Here is a 14,719-nt window from a genome sequence, read left to right on the forward strand (position 1 = left end):
TTTGACTTTTGAACTGAGTCTTTCAGAATGAGTCAGAGTTCATCAGACGGAGAAAGACGAAAGGGCATTCTAGGCTATTAGAGTCATTGATTTTTTTTTCTTCAGTTTTTAAATGTGTCTTGCAGCTGAAAGAATTTGTATTAATCTCATCTATCTTCATGACTCAAGAGAAATGGAATGGACCCCCCTCCAGATAACCACCCAAAAGCAAGACTACATCACTTGTTTAAGATTTCCTATTACTCTCCTCTTACTTAAAAAACAAAAAACAATGCTTCTTAGAATAGATCCCTTATTAGCCATCCTTAGCTTGCCTCTCCATCATATCAGCTACCTGTTCCTTGGTAATATTTCCCTGTCCTTATCTTAACATGCTATGCCTCTCATAGCCTGAATCCTTTGCCCCAGACTTGGCATAGTAGATTGTTTTTTGCTTTCTAGTCAGTTCCTCTGCACCTAGAATGTCTTCCTTCCGTGCCCACGCTACTCAATCTGTGACTTCTTATGGCCTCCCTCCCGCTGCCACACACCATCAGCCATTTGCCACTGTGCCTCCAGCACATCAAGTAGGTGGGTGGGTCCTGGAAGATTCTTCCAACAGGGATCACAGATGGACTGGCTTCCTCAAGGAATGCGCTCTTCCCAGCAGCCTTTGGCATAAAAGAAGTCACTAGGTAGATTCTCAGTTTGCAGTCGGCATCCTTGGGACTCACACCACCCCTGTGGCATGTTTCTTTTCTTGAGATGACTTTCTTTGGCATGTTTCTAATAATTGCCAGCATCACTAAACTGGCGTGCTTTGCATAAAAGACAGGTGTCTTGTGAACAAATGATTGTCTCTGCAAAGGACGAGAGTGCCGCCTCTTGGGACACGCCTTCCTGAGCCGTCAGCTCTGTTCATAGGACTTTGCTGGCTTCCAGGCTTGCGGTCCATGGTGAATATGACTGAGAATTACGCTTGTGAGACCAGATGCAGGATGAGGGAAAAGGGTCGGGAAATGTAAAGATATTAGAAAGATCAGTCTTGGGTGGGTTCCTCTTAAACACCAGAAGAAGGAGGCTCTTTTAAAGAGAACCCTCCATCAGGAAAGGGACTTGGGAGAAACTAGTAAGATCTTGAAGTAGACAACATCACAGTATGAGTGCAGAGAACTGGGAAGATGGCCTGTTGTCATCTGCAAACGACTTCAAAGACGTTGCTGATGGAATAAGGATTTAAGTGGGACAGGGATGGAAGCAAGGACCCTGGATCTTGAAGGCCCACGTGAAGTCAGAGTATTGAAATTGCATGGTCTACTCGTCCTGAAACCTCCTAAATTGTATTAAAAGGGATGACAGGAGTGGGGCACCTCCATGTTTCCACCAGTGAGCTGGACATTTCTCATGTGTCGGCTCATTTAATCCACACAGCAGTCTTATGACATATGGAAACTTTAGCCACTTCTATTTCCATGTGGTTCCGTTGAGACTAGGATCATATAACCTGCCCGAGCTCCCAAGGTCACATTGTTCCTAGGTAGCCAGAACTCAGAAATGAGACTATCTTGTGTCAGTGTCCTTTCTAGAAGCCTCCGGGTCTTGGGTAGGAATTTGAGCTACAGAAGGACATGGGAGTGACCAGTGGTTAGAGACTTCTGACTTCCCTCCCAGGTGAGTGTGGGGGTTCCCAGTCTCACTGTAGACAGAAGGATGTCTTTAAAAGAGAGCCAGGTAGGGGTTAAAATATTTGCATGATGTGTGGGGTTTGTTGTTGTTGTTGTTGTTTTGTTTTGTTTGTTGGTGCCCAGATTGGCTCCTGGGGTTCAGTTGGAATGAAGGTTAGTATAGATGAGTTCCTGGTAGCAGATCAATACTTTGGCAGATGTATGTTCTCCAGACGATGAGAGCCTATACAGTCTGCCACTTACCGCTAAGGACAAGGATAAGAGGCCTGGAGTTGACTGTCCAGGGGCATCCAGTTGGATGTCTAGAGTCATCTGCTTCAGTGCCAACCTGAGCTGCATGTGTCTGGATACCTGAAGCCATACGTGTAGCCCCAGCCGTGGAAGCCGAGCTTAGGTTTTCAAGCAGAAGACTTGTCCAGATGTCCTCAAGTCAGTGCTTGTTCTCATGTTCCAGGGCAGGTGCTCAGCAGCCTCCACAAATCACAAAATGTGATTGCATGCACATTTGTAAACAAGCCTATCCCATGCTCCGGAACATCCATTTCTTTCTTCTCTTTTATAGATTATTTATTATATGTAAGTACTCTGTAGCTGTCCTCAGATCCCTTTTCTTCTCTCTTCAGCCTCGCTCCCTCAGGCCCTCAGTTGGCTTCAAAGTGAGAATGTTTACATTGGCTGTATTAAAACTTATTCTCGCAGCCAGAGAAATAGCTCAGCTATTGAGAGCACTTGCTATTCTTTCAAAGCATCTAGGTGGTAGCACCTAGGGTCCTAGCACCCACGTGGTAGCTCACAACCATCTGTAACTCCACTTCCAGAGAATCCAAGGTCTCTGCTGATGTGATTGTGCACGTGGTGGGTGCACAGATACTACATAAGGCATACATGTACACAACGAAGAAAATAACGTTTTATAAAAATCTTCTTATCATGTCTATCCCTCCTTTCAGGCTGTGATGTGATATTTTCTCTTCTGTCCTCCTTATCTTGACTCATCCTCTGGGTATCCCTCCTCCATCCTGCCAGCCCATGAAAAGCTACACCAGTAACTTCTCTCAGACCTAAGGAAGTGGAGGAGAAGACCCTCTGTCAGACACCTGAGCTGCACAGGGTGGTTGGAAATGTCTGCCAAGTCCCAGCCCTAACACTTTCAACAAGGAATACTTTCAGCTCTTGCTGGTCCTCTGGTCTGGCTGCTGGCAAGATTTCAGCCTCTTCAAGCCTATCCCAGCATTGTGTTAGCTGGTCACATCAGACAGGCAATTTACAGAAATCGCCATTGCTCTGTTATCACCATACCCTTTCTGTGGGGCACAGTTCTAGGGTAAGCTTGTATTTTCCTACAGTGTGCCACTTCTCCTTCAGCTTCGCACCATCTGCTTTCTAGACCTCCAGCGTCTTTGAGAAGGAAGCCATAATTGTCTCTTGAGAAATGCAGGAAGAGAGAAACCAGGATGACTGTCCTAGTTTCTTAATTGTCTTGGGTTTGTATCTTCCCTGCATGAGAACATATCCACCTTGTTCTTCCTCTCAACAGAACAAGACAAGCATTAACAGCCACAGAAAACTAAGTTCCCTTCCCCTGTCTCTAAGGTCAAAGTCATAAGAAATAAGCGGTCACCTGTTATGCTGGGAGCAACTGCCTCTACTGGGGAGGGACCACTGGCAGACAGCAGTGAGGGATCCTCTGGCTGGCTGTGACTGGTGATGAAGATTCAAGGAGCTCATAGGGGGATTAGCTGGAGGAGGGTGAATTCCGGTCAGTAGTCCTCCAGGGAGTGGTAAATCTCTTAGGGAGAGACAGGAGGGAAGTTCAAGCTGAAGGATCTCCCATAGGGAGCTATACTATTTTCCAAAGTGGTAGTTGAACCGTTGGTTCGGTGTCAAACCTCCTTCTTTGGGATGTTTTATTCGCTGTCCTGTTTTAAATGTACATATTCCTGGAAAGAGGTAAGGACGTGACGCAGTAGAGCAATACAGCATCAGATTTCACTAATGGTGAGGCTGCTTTTTATAGAACAGGATTCTGTTTTATGCAGCATCATTTCTGCTCCTGACAAGCCATTTCATTAACAGCCTCTGCAGCCTTACTGCTGCATTAAGTATAAGTATAAAAATGCTTCCTCTTGCCTTGTCCCCCTTTGGTTGGAGATAGGGACACCTCTCCCGCTTTGAAGGCTCAGGCACTGTCTTCAGATGTGGAGTGAAGCCAAAAATTTGGTGAACTCTTTTTCTAGAATACTTCACAACTTGGACTTGTTTTTCTTGTAGGATGTGGGCAAAGATAAGTGTCTGTGTTGGGAAAGATGGGACTGAGATGGCATATAGCTTTCAGTGTCCCGCTCTGGAGAGATGTTATAATGGACGGATGTTGGAATAATATTTGCTATTTGTGTGCTAGCACCCACTACAAGGCACATTTCTGAGGCACTCCTGCACTTTGCAGAGAGGGCTTTGGGGTGGCGGAAGACTCCCTCCCCCGCAGCTGCAATGGTAATATTCCCCTTGTTTAGTGTCCTTTAAAGTTCCTCTCTTCATTCTTGGTAGGCAGACAGACAAGCATTGATTTTTTTTTCAGGGTAGTTTTTCAGAACAGGTCTCAGCTGCTCCATGACTCCAGACCTCCAGCATTTAGCACGCCATTTCTTCTCCTGGAATATAGAAAGAATAGATAAGTTGGCAGCTCTTATACTCCAGGCAAAGCAAGAATCGTGGGGAAGCTGAGGTCGGGGACACAGTGACCCAGGCCTGAAAGTCGGGATTGAAGGACAGCAAGAAGGGAGAGAAGTAAGCAGGTGCAGATGTGCTGGGCTTTAGGAACTGGGTATCAGCCAGTGAGGCGCGATAGAAACGAGTCTTGATCAGGCAGCCGCACTGGGTGGGGGTAGGGAGTCATAATAGTGGCAGTAGAGTTTCAAAGTTAGAAGAATGTTTCTTCTGAGCCTGTGCCTTATTTCCTGGGTGAGCAAATCTCCTGGGAACTGGGTGGCTGATAGTTTTTCATTGTTCTGGTGGGTGCCAAGGGCATAAGTCACTCTCTCCTTCCTCATTCCTGAGAAATGCCATTCAGAGAAGAAGGAGCCTTTGTAAGGGATGGTGAGCACACGCTAACGGCTGTCCCTGCCATGACAAGGTTAAGAACTAGTGCGGCTTCCTCAAGTGAGAAGCAAAATTAATCCACCCGACCCAGCCCTGCACACAGAGGCTGGGTGATGGTGCCTGGGGAATGTATGGGAGTGGTCCCTCTCTGGCTGGTCCTCAGCTACAGGACCCCAGATCCTGTGCTGTAGGCAAATCCCACTGTCTTTCTTTCACATTGTGATCTGAAAAACCCTGCCCCTCTGAGTTTCCCATTCCCAATGTAGAAAAACAACGCAGGACCAGGAGGCTGGCCCAGCAGGTAAAGGTGCTTGCCACTGATCTAGTGACCTGCGTTCAAGTCCCCAGAACCACATGAAGGACAGGGAGAACTAACTCCCAAAAGGTGTTCTCCAGTTTACATGTGTGCACACGTGCACACATGCACACAACCGCTCGAGCATGTGTGCGAGTGCACGCATACACACACACACACACACACACACACAAATAAAAAGAGGAATATTAAAAGAAACAGCAACAACAACAACAAAAACCAAGGCATGCCCCCAAAGCTCTAAGTTAACAGCAATGAATGGGAAAGGGTAGGTTCCAGCTTTTTGCTGGATATATTTGTTGCTCATTTTCTTCTTCCATAAGACATCACCTCATTCCCTGGGGAAACTGACAAGAGAATCAATATGATTGTGTTTTCCTAAAATAAGCAGGTACTCTCCAAGACTCAGGTACCCTGTCTATTTATTGTTAAACGTCAGAGGAGGGAAAATTAATCCTGGAGAAATCCTTTTGGGTATGTGATCCTAAGGGCTGTGTGTCCTCAGTGGGGACGAAAGGAGAGGCAGAGATGGGTGGGCATCTGAACTACTGGCTGGGGCATTCAGTGAATGGCGGGTTGGCCATTGGTGTTACAATGGGAGAGAGCAGATCATCCAATACTGTGCTCCAAGAGACCAGAGGCCAAACTTACACACAGGAAGCTGTGTCTGGGAGGTTCTGCACTGCCTGGGATGGAGCCTCCTCAGGAAGTGAGTGCCCTCTAGGGGTTTATGTGATTTCTAAGGGCTCTTCACCATTCCACTCAGGCCCTCAAGAATCCACTACTCTAGGAAAAAGAGGGCCACCCCTCTTAATCAAGCCCCACCTAGCTGCAGCAATGATTACATTGTGCGGAAACTTACTATCATGACCGTTTTGACTGATCATTACCATAATATCAAGGATAGCATTAGAGGCCTCTCCCCTCCCCAACCCCCGCCTCTGCTGACAAATTACCTATACAGATGACCACTTCTTTGAAATTAAAAAAAAAAAAACAAAATATCCTTACCCTTCTTATTTTATGTTCTCATTTATATGGATTCCAAAAAATAGGTTAGCATGTTAGATATGCAGGAGACATATCTTACAGACTTGTAATGGCCAGGGCTGGAAACAGGGGAAACAGGGGAAAAGCTGCAGTGGTTTTGCTTGGGGTGAATAAATAGTTACAGGATTCTATACTTCAGGAGGGTAGGTGCTGTGTACGTGGCTTTCATCCCATAGGGATGAGACATACGCTCAGAGTATCCTTGGGTTGCTCTGTACGGAGGGGACTTGTTTGATTTGACCATCTAGGGCCTCTGCCTGTATTTCCCTTGCTGTCTTATCTGTTTGTTAAACTAACTAATATCTCTCTTCACTTCCAATTATGCCTCATTCTGTGCACTACCTATATACACAAAAAGAGCATGTGACCAAAGCACATGGTGAGCAGAGTTTCAAACGAGTGTGCCCAGGTGTTCAGAGGAGCTGATGTCTACAAGGCAGCTGGACCCACGGGCCAGACACAGAACACTCAGGAGGCAGTTAGCAGCGAGCAGCAGAAACAGTGAAGCAAGAGTTGGCCTAGGGCAGAGAGGGAGCATTGCATAGGAAGAGATCTGGGTGATGAGTGCTTCTCGGAGACACTGATAAATGGAAGGAGGTGGGGGTGGGCGCAGGAACAAAGCTGTAAGCTGGGTGTGGCCTGGCTGGGGCAAAGGGAAGCAGCACAGGAAACTGGGGAGGGGTGAGTGATGACATCAACCATGCTAAGCATCTGTCTCATGTTAGTTTCTTAATCCATCTGTTTTCTCTTTTGCCTTGCTTGCTCTTACCCAGGGATTGGGGTAGGAGGGAGGGGAAGGTTGGGGGGGGGGTAAAGAAATGATAGCAAAGGAGGGGGTGAGGACAAAGGTCACTCAGCATGCTTCAGCGCTTCCTCCAAGGGACTCAAAAGAAAGTCCCGCTTCTTCACATGGAAAGCACAGAGAGCAGGAATATGTACATCTGTATGGTGTGGGCAAACTGGGGGTAGGGGTTGTATTAATGGCTACCTGGACAAATGAGGGAGACCTGTGAGCAGAGGATGCATGTGCATGGTGTTCAGCTGTAGGAAATTGCTATTGGGTCAGTTTCAACCTGACCACACACACACACAAAAAAAGACATTTTTGCAAGATCTAAGCCTTACAACAGGTGTGCAAGATATTTCAGGTCTGAGTCCAGATGTTTGCCTTTTCAGAGTCCTTCCTCAGTTCATTCATTTTTAAAGTGCTAATTTTAGGTTCAGAGGACTCTTATCAGAAGTCAAAGGATGGCACCAGGTCCGAAGCGTGTGCTGGCACCTGGGGGTAGGTAAGAGGAGAGGAGCCAAGAACACCCCAACCTACTAACAATCAACCATTTAATCTCGGTAGAAATTGTCAGAGAAAAAAAGAGCTTCCTTTTCTAAGTGAGTTTGCTAAGCATTTTTTGAGTAGTTTTTAGTTCGTTTACATGGTGCTTTTATGAGTCTCTAAGGCTAATAACAGGGGCGTGTGGACACCGGGAAATGTGGTAGATCTAGGGCAAGGTTAGTCATGATGTTCCGTGTGATGTGACTTCCCACAGTCCAGCAGAGGGTCCAGCCGAGAAGTGCACATAAGTATTCAGACAGAAGGGGGTACTAGAATGTTCGAGAACAACACCAGAAGAAGTACTTTTGGGGCATACGTGTGCTCTTGGGTGTTTAAGAATGACAATCTCCAACCTATCGCCAGGCAGAACGTGCATCTAGAAGATGCAGCAGAAACAGTTAGCTATTCTTGTAGGATGCCATCAGTTTTAATTGTACCAAGGTACTAGGAATCAGGTGTGGCCCCTCAGTATGAAGAATTTAAGTTGTATAGTTGTGTAAGAAATATGCCCAGCTCTGATCATAGCAATATGACTGTGTGCTTAAAACTGTAGTGGCTAAGCACTTGAGCATGAAGGACTATGGAATTACCATACTCTATGCTACAAGGCCAGTTCATAGAACTCAGCCCTAGAAGGTCGTTGTACTTCAGGGATACAAAACTCCACCTGTAAAACAAGCAGGCATTTGTCTTAAAATGTAGACAAAAATATGATTACAGTAAAGCATTAGTGAGGTTTTCACTCCCGTTCCCTCAGGAATCTAACCATCATCGCATGTAGAAGAACTCAAAGAGGAATGGAGGGCACAGTGTCTCATTCACATCTCTCCAGTGGCTTTTTCCTTTTCATTCATTAATTTATTTACTCACTTTACATCCCGATCGCTCGCAGCCCCCCTCTTTTCCAAGTACCCGCCTCACATGGCCCCTCCTCCCACCACCCTTCCCCCTTACCTCTCTGAGGAGGAGGAGGTGCCCCCCTGCATACCAACAAGTCACTGCAGAACGAGGCACATCCTCTCTCATTTAAGATCAGACATGGCAGCCCAATTAGGGGAACAGCATCCACAGAAAAGCAACAGATTCAGGGGTAGCCCTTGCTCCAGTTGTTGGGGGTCTCACATGAAGACCAAGCTGCACATCTGATGCACATGTGCAGGGCGCCTTGGTCCAGCCCTTGAACACTCTTTGGTTGGTGATTCAGTCTTCAGGATTCCCCAAGGGTCCAAGATAGTTGATTCTGTTGGTCTTTTGTGGAGCCCTATCCCTTCCAGGTTCCTCAGTCCTTCCCCCAACTCTTCCACAAGACTTCCCAAGCTTGCTCTAATGCTTGGCTGTGGGTCTTTGCATCTGTCTCGGTCATCTGCTGGGGTGGAGCCACTCAGACGACATTTATGCTAGGCTCCTGTCTGTGAATCCAGGCTGACAGATACAAACATAGCCTGGGGCTCCGAGGAGGAAGGCAAGCCTGCAGTGTCCCTACTGGTCCTCTGAGGACAGCTCAGCACATTCCCCTGGTAATTGGCAGGGGTGGCTACTGCATTCATTTATGTCCATTTGACACAGGGTACCTGTGTATCCAGTGGCTCTTAATGGTCTTTGATACAAACTTTAACTTCATTTTCATTTTAGTTTGGGGTCAAGTGTAAATGTCATTGAAACTCTGGGCCTGATTATTGAGATAGTCGAGGACTGTATGCATAATTTAATTTATCAAGGATTCAAACAGTAGGAGAATAAACCAATCACTCAAACAAGAAAGGGGGGAAAAGCAGAAGTAAAGAATCTATTAGTAATTCTTCCCTGATTGTATCACCACCCCCACTATACATAGAAACCCACATATTTCCTTCCACTGTCTTTCTCTTAAGGACAGCCCTATTTACCCCTTTCAATTCAATCTGGCATCTCACTCTGTCTTCCAGAGGCCAGCAGCTGTTTCCCTGTCTCTCATTGCTACGTCTGTATGCTGGGCTCCAGCTGCCTGAGCATCTTAGTAAGACGCTTGATTTCTTCACTTGCCTCTATTTATCGGCTCCTGTGTTTAGACAGATTTCACAGCAGATTTAAAGTCAGCAATGACCAGAGATCATTGCTCAGGAAATACCTCCTCATCCCTGTATGCAAAGATCCATGCACCTGTGGTAGCTTAGAATTCAAGAAATCAAAACTCCCTGCTTCCAAAGACAGCGGTCGCAAAGTCCATTTACTTAAGCCGTACATTCTTCTGTGTATAAAGAGACTTCAGTCTTTGGCACGAAAATGTAAATTAAGTACCTGCTCAAGGTGACAAGAAAGCCAAGAACTTAATTGAGGAGGGGATAAAAACCTCTAGAAGATGCCTACCCATCTCTAGAAACAAGGCTGCAGCCTGGGGCTACTGAATGGAGGGAACACTCATTCCTTGTGAGCATCCCTGACCTGTGTGTATAGAGATGGCCTTGCATCATCTGAAAGTGTTGCAGTGAGTACCACCTGGTTAATGAAGAAAGGAGGTGAAATGTATATTCCAAACTGGGCAAAGTTAAAGTGGGGCCATATATATGTATGTGTGTATATGTGTGTATATATACACATACACACATATATATACACACATATATACATACATACATATACGCACACATATACACATATACACACATACACACACACATATATATACATGCACATATACACACATACACGCATACACACACACATATATATACACACATATATACACACATACACGCATACACACACACATATATATACACACATATATACACACATACATATACGCGCACATATACACACATACACGCATACACACACACACACACATATATATATGAATGACATGAGATGTGGTTATTTGGAGAGTTACTTACTAGCACAATCGTTCCCTCATCCCTTCATCATACCAGGTAACCAGGTTGTATCACGTAGAGTAGGTACTTGCCACTTTGTTTGGGGGTCTCCCGACTTCTGTGTTGTTATTTATTCATGGGGTTTTCCTTCCCTTTTCTTTGGTTACAGATGCGAGTGTCTCTCTGGCTTATGTGGTTTTCCCGTTTGTGAGGTGGGATCTACTCCCCGAATAGTCTCTCGTGGAGATGGGACACCTGGAAAGTGCTGTGATGTCTTTGAATGTGTTAATGGTACGTGGGGTTTCTCTTGTTCTCAGAGAGTGTACATTTGAAAGCAGGAGGAGGAGGGAGGGTCAACCTAGCTATTTCCACCAGTGAGGGCAGGGTGCATACTTAGGGACATGCTGAAGATCACTCAGAGAGGAGGTTTGCTTAGTCACTGTGTGGCTAAGAAAGATAGGAAGGGAACTGTCATATTGTCACAGGGAACCTCAGACACTCAGTAGCAGATTATATGATAAGATCTGTCAAAAGTTCAATTTGGGAATGTCAGGGAAAGGGAGGGAACATAGAGCCTATTACATACTTTCTGTGTCATCCAGTGCCCTGTCCCCATTGCTGTCAGGAGATAATCTAACTGGAACCTCATGGGAGCTAGCACAATTTGAAATAGAAAAGACCTTGTTCTTCCAGGGCAGTGTTTCTATGGTAGAGAACGTCTTTGATCAGTGTGTGGGACCCTATCTTGGTCAGCTTTAGACCTGGCCTTCGAGAAGATGTCCTTCAACAGAATCTGCCTCTTACCCTCACTCTTCTCAAGACAGCTCGGAATTTGGCGACTTGATGTTTATTAAAGCTAGATGTTGGGAGAGTAGAAAACCTGAAGTGTACTTCTCTGTTGGAATTGTCAGGAAAACACAACAACAACAACAACAAAATAATTGCATAGACGACAGCCACGGGCTATGCCTGGATGAAAGTAGGCAGAGTTAAGCAACCATGACAAAATGCATCAGATACTCGGAGACTGGCAGTGCATACTGCCTGGGAGAATCCAGGCTTGGGAAGGTCGCTCTCAGGTCCCTCCTCTACAAAGAGGTCTTGCTAAAGTTGAATCCCTGTAACCTTGCATTTTCCAGTCACAAGGTCATGGGTTGTGTTGCTTTGCTTTGCACTGGGGAAACACGGATAGTGTGGCTTGCTGGTTAAGAACAACCTCAGACCAAACAAAGTCAGGTAACGGTCCCCTCTCTTGCTGTGTAACTGGGAAAGGCTCGTAGCCTCCCTGGTGGCCTCCGTTCAACGACTCTAGAATGAAGAGAGTACTAGGACTTATACCTCGAGTATAAATAGTCTTGATTATTCTGTGTGCTCACATTCTGCCCGCACTCACAGAACATTATGGGTGACGACGGTGGAGGATGGAGACAGTAAGGCTAGAGTAAGCATCCTGATACACCGATTTTATAAATAGCGGCCTACGAGGGAAGGCGTGGGGAAAGTCCCATGTGCTTAAATCTCTTTGAAGTACCTCCCATCAGTCTTGTTACCACCCAGTCGGTGGTTCTGTCTGGTAAATAGCAGCCAGTGGACAAGCAGACCTTTTCCCTCTGGCGGTGCTATGGGTGTGATTTATGATGGGTGATATTCTGTGAATGCTTACCTTTCACCGTTTTCGGTGAATACTTAACATGTGCCGTAATTCTTGTACCACTCGAAGCCGTAATCATGGCCCCTCAGCCCAGGGCATGCAGCATCTCGCATGTGCTTCTTCTCACTGCTGCTGTCTGTCACTCGTTCTATAAGGAGAACTGCCAGAAGAGGGTAGTCTATCCCATCACATGCCCCCATACATTGGTTTTTTATGTGTCTCAGGGGGTCCCTAGGTTTTCCAGATTTAAGCAAGTGAATGATCCAATTGACAGCCATCTTTGCACCCTTGAGAAGTGGCTGGCTTGCAGAGGGGTCACTCCACGGGAGCACCCACTGTTTCACTGTCCAACACTTGGATCTGATGTCCTTTTCTCTTCTGGAAAGAACGCCCACTGTGAGAATATTTGCCTCATTTCTGTGGATAAGGAAGATCTTCCATTTTCTTTCTTTGCTTCTTGATTCTAGAAAGCCGAGCACCACGCCTTCCTATCGGTCAGAACATTGACTGTCCCTTCTTCTCCATGACTTGATAGGAGTCTTCATGGCTTGTCCTTGCTTACCCTTGACCTTAAGGGTAGAGTTGACCGTCTGACAACAAAGCAGAGACCCAGAGTTTGCTATAGTAGCTTCTTTCTTCTCAGCATAAATTTGCAGAGTCATCGTTAATATGCTTCCTATCCTGGTGTACATTGTCTTTGCTATATTGGCAGTTCAGGTGTATAAGACTGAACAGTAACTATAATCCTATAAGATCTACAATTCACTTCTATAGGATATTTTTAAGGACAATCTATCTTTGCCCATATCTTACTTATTTTGACATAAATATATACATCCACATGTATTTGTATGTGAATATGTTTTGTCACCCAGGTGATTGGAAAATATTACCTGTGTCACAACCTCACCATTAAAAGATGCTATAATATAGATACTATAATTAAAGGTTCGTAATTATCACTTAGAAAAGCTAAGCTTGCTCTCTCCTCACCCCCTCCCCTTTACCCCCTCTCTCTTTGTGTGTGTGTGTGTGTGTGTAAGAGGGAGGGATCAGAAAAAGGATAAACAGGTAGAGGGATGAAAACAGAAGAGAGTAACTTGCCTATCCACAAAGACTTGGGGCAGGTATACCCTGAGAACAGGTTTAATAACATAGTGGTTAAATATTAATTAGAAAAGAAAAGAATAGTCATAGGGTTGTCAGCAAAAGTGGAAAGTGAAAATTAAACCAAGTATACACAAGTATGCAGGCTTGTGGGTATGTATAGTTTATGTATTTGCCAGAATTAAACATCACGCCATGCCGGCCTGACCCCCCCACCCCACAACTTCCCATCATTAAAATGTAAAAGGATATAGAGTCAGATACACAGTTCTTATTTGTAGAGGCAAACGGCCTGCTGGACAAAGCCACATATAGTCCCTAGTGGCATTTTTTTTCTCACATGGAAATTAAGAAGGCAGCCCTGAGCACTAAGTTCTGTGTTCAGTGATTTCAGCAGCACAAATAGAGAAACCAGTATGTCTAAGGAAGACTCCAGTCGAGGTTGCATTCAGGGGCAGAGATGTCACAGCAACCCAGGACTTGGTGCCTGAGTTGACCCATGGGCTTACGTTGTTTTTTTGGTTTTTTTAAACATACATTAAAACAAAGGTGTAAATTTTAAAAATGGTCGCAGATAAATTCAAAAGCTCCTAAGTTCACCAGAGAGCTTCCTCTATAAACCTGGTTTGGCTCTGTGTTGACAGAAGGAGAAGAGAGTGACTGCACAAGTTTGCCGTGAGCTTCTCGGATACAGAGCTTACTCTGAGAATAAGGCTCATGAGGTGACGTCAGAAACCACGGGTCAAGTGTATGACTGGGTGGTAAACAGCCAGCCACCTCCTTCAAGAAACAACTGTATCTGCTCGGGCTCCCAGACAAATGCTTTATCAGCCTGCTGACCTCACGGGTGCACGTGCCTGTCTGCTCTAAGGTGTCCTATCTTCCCAGTCATCTTAGGAATGACCCACCTCTCAGTACATAGGCTCTGGCTGTTGAGACACAGGGTATAGAATGCGGAAGTGAACAGCAGCCAAGCGTACAGCTTCCCAGTGTGTACGCCAGGCACGTAGAGAAATACATTAGGTTTGAGTGACAGCATCAGCAACTAGCTTTTCCGGTGTGACTTAGTTTTATAATTTGTTCCCCAAGTAAGTCAGTAAAGTTGGCTGTGGTATTACGGTATTAGGAACATACTAATATTTAATATGTTTAGCTTGAGGTCAATCTATACTTAACAATGTAAGAGTCTACTACTGGAATAAAAGAAAGAGAGCCTTGATTTCTCCAGCGTGCCAAGAGTGATGGAAGGTGGGAGAGACAAAAGAGGGTCACTTGTGTGCATATGATTAACCCAGAGCAGTCTAAGATGAATATGGGATAAATTCATAAGAAGAGGGCAGGAGGCAGTGTGACTTGTGGTTTTAGCCTGTCATTTGTACCATTCGAGACATCTGCCCGTCCCTGTGATGCTATATGAAAGAAGAGCATTGCAATGAACAGTAATGGCTAAGGATCTTGACTAAGTCAAGTCACTCACAGGAAAGATACACCCCAATCCAGCTTTCTTATCATGTAAGATGTTGGCCTACAAACCCGTTACCAACCTGCAACCCGTTAGTAAAGAAAGCAGTTACTAAAGACTTTAAGAACCCCAAGTCTGGGTGGTAGTCCAAGCTCATCATGTCTTCCAGTAAGGAAATAGAGAGAATC

At 45.4% G+C, this 14,719-nt stretch overlaps 1 protein-coding gene across 2 annotated transcripts in view; it reads left to right on the forward strand.

Moving 5' to 3' along the window:
• The window catches only part of Crim1 (cysteine rich transmembrane BMP regulator 1), a 179,786-nt gene that overhangs the window by 92,337 nt on the left and 72,730 nt on the right, over positions 1–14,719 (forward strand). For both annotated transcript variants that reach the window (XM_021186083.2, XM_029471628.1), the window contains one exon: positions 10,481–10,602. In XM_021186083.2, the coding sequence (XP_021041742.1) occupies positions 10,481–10,602 (122 nt within the window). The remainder of the gene's footprint in view (positions 1–10,480; positions 10,603–14,719) is intronic.

Source organism: Mus caroli, chromosome 17, assembly GCF_900094665.2.
Source record: "Mus caroli chromosome 17, CAROLI_EIJ_v1.1, whole genome shotgun sequence".
Lineage (NCBI taxonomy): Eukaryota > Metazoa > Chordata > Mammalia > Rodentia > Muridae > Mus > Mus caroli.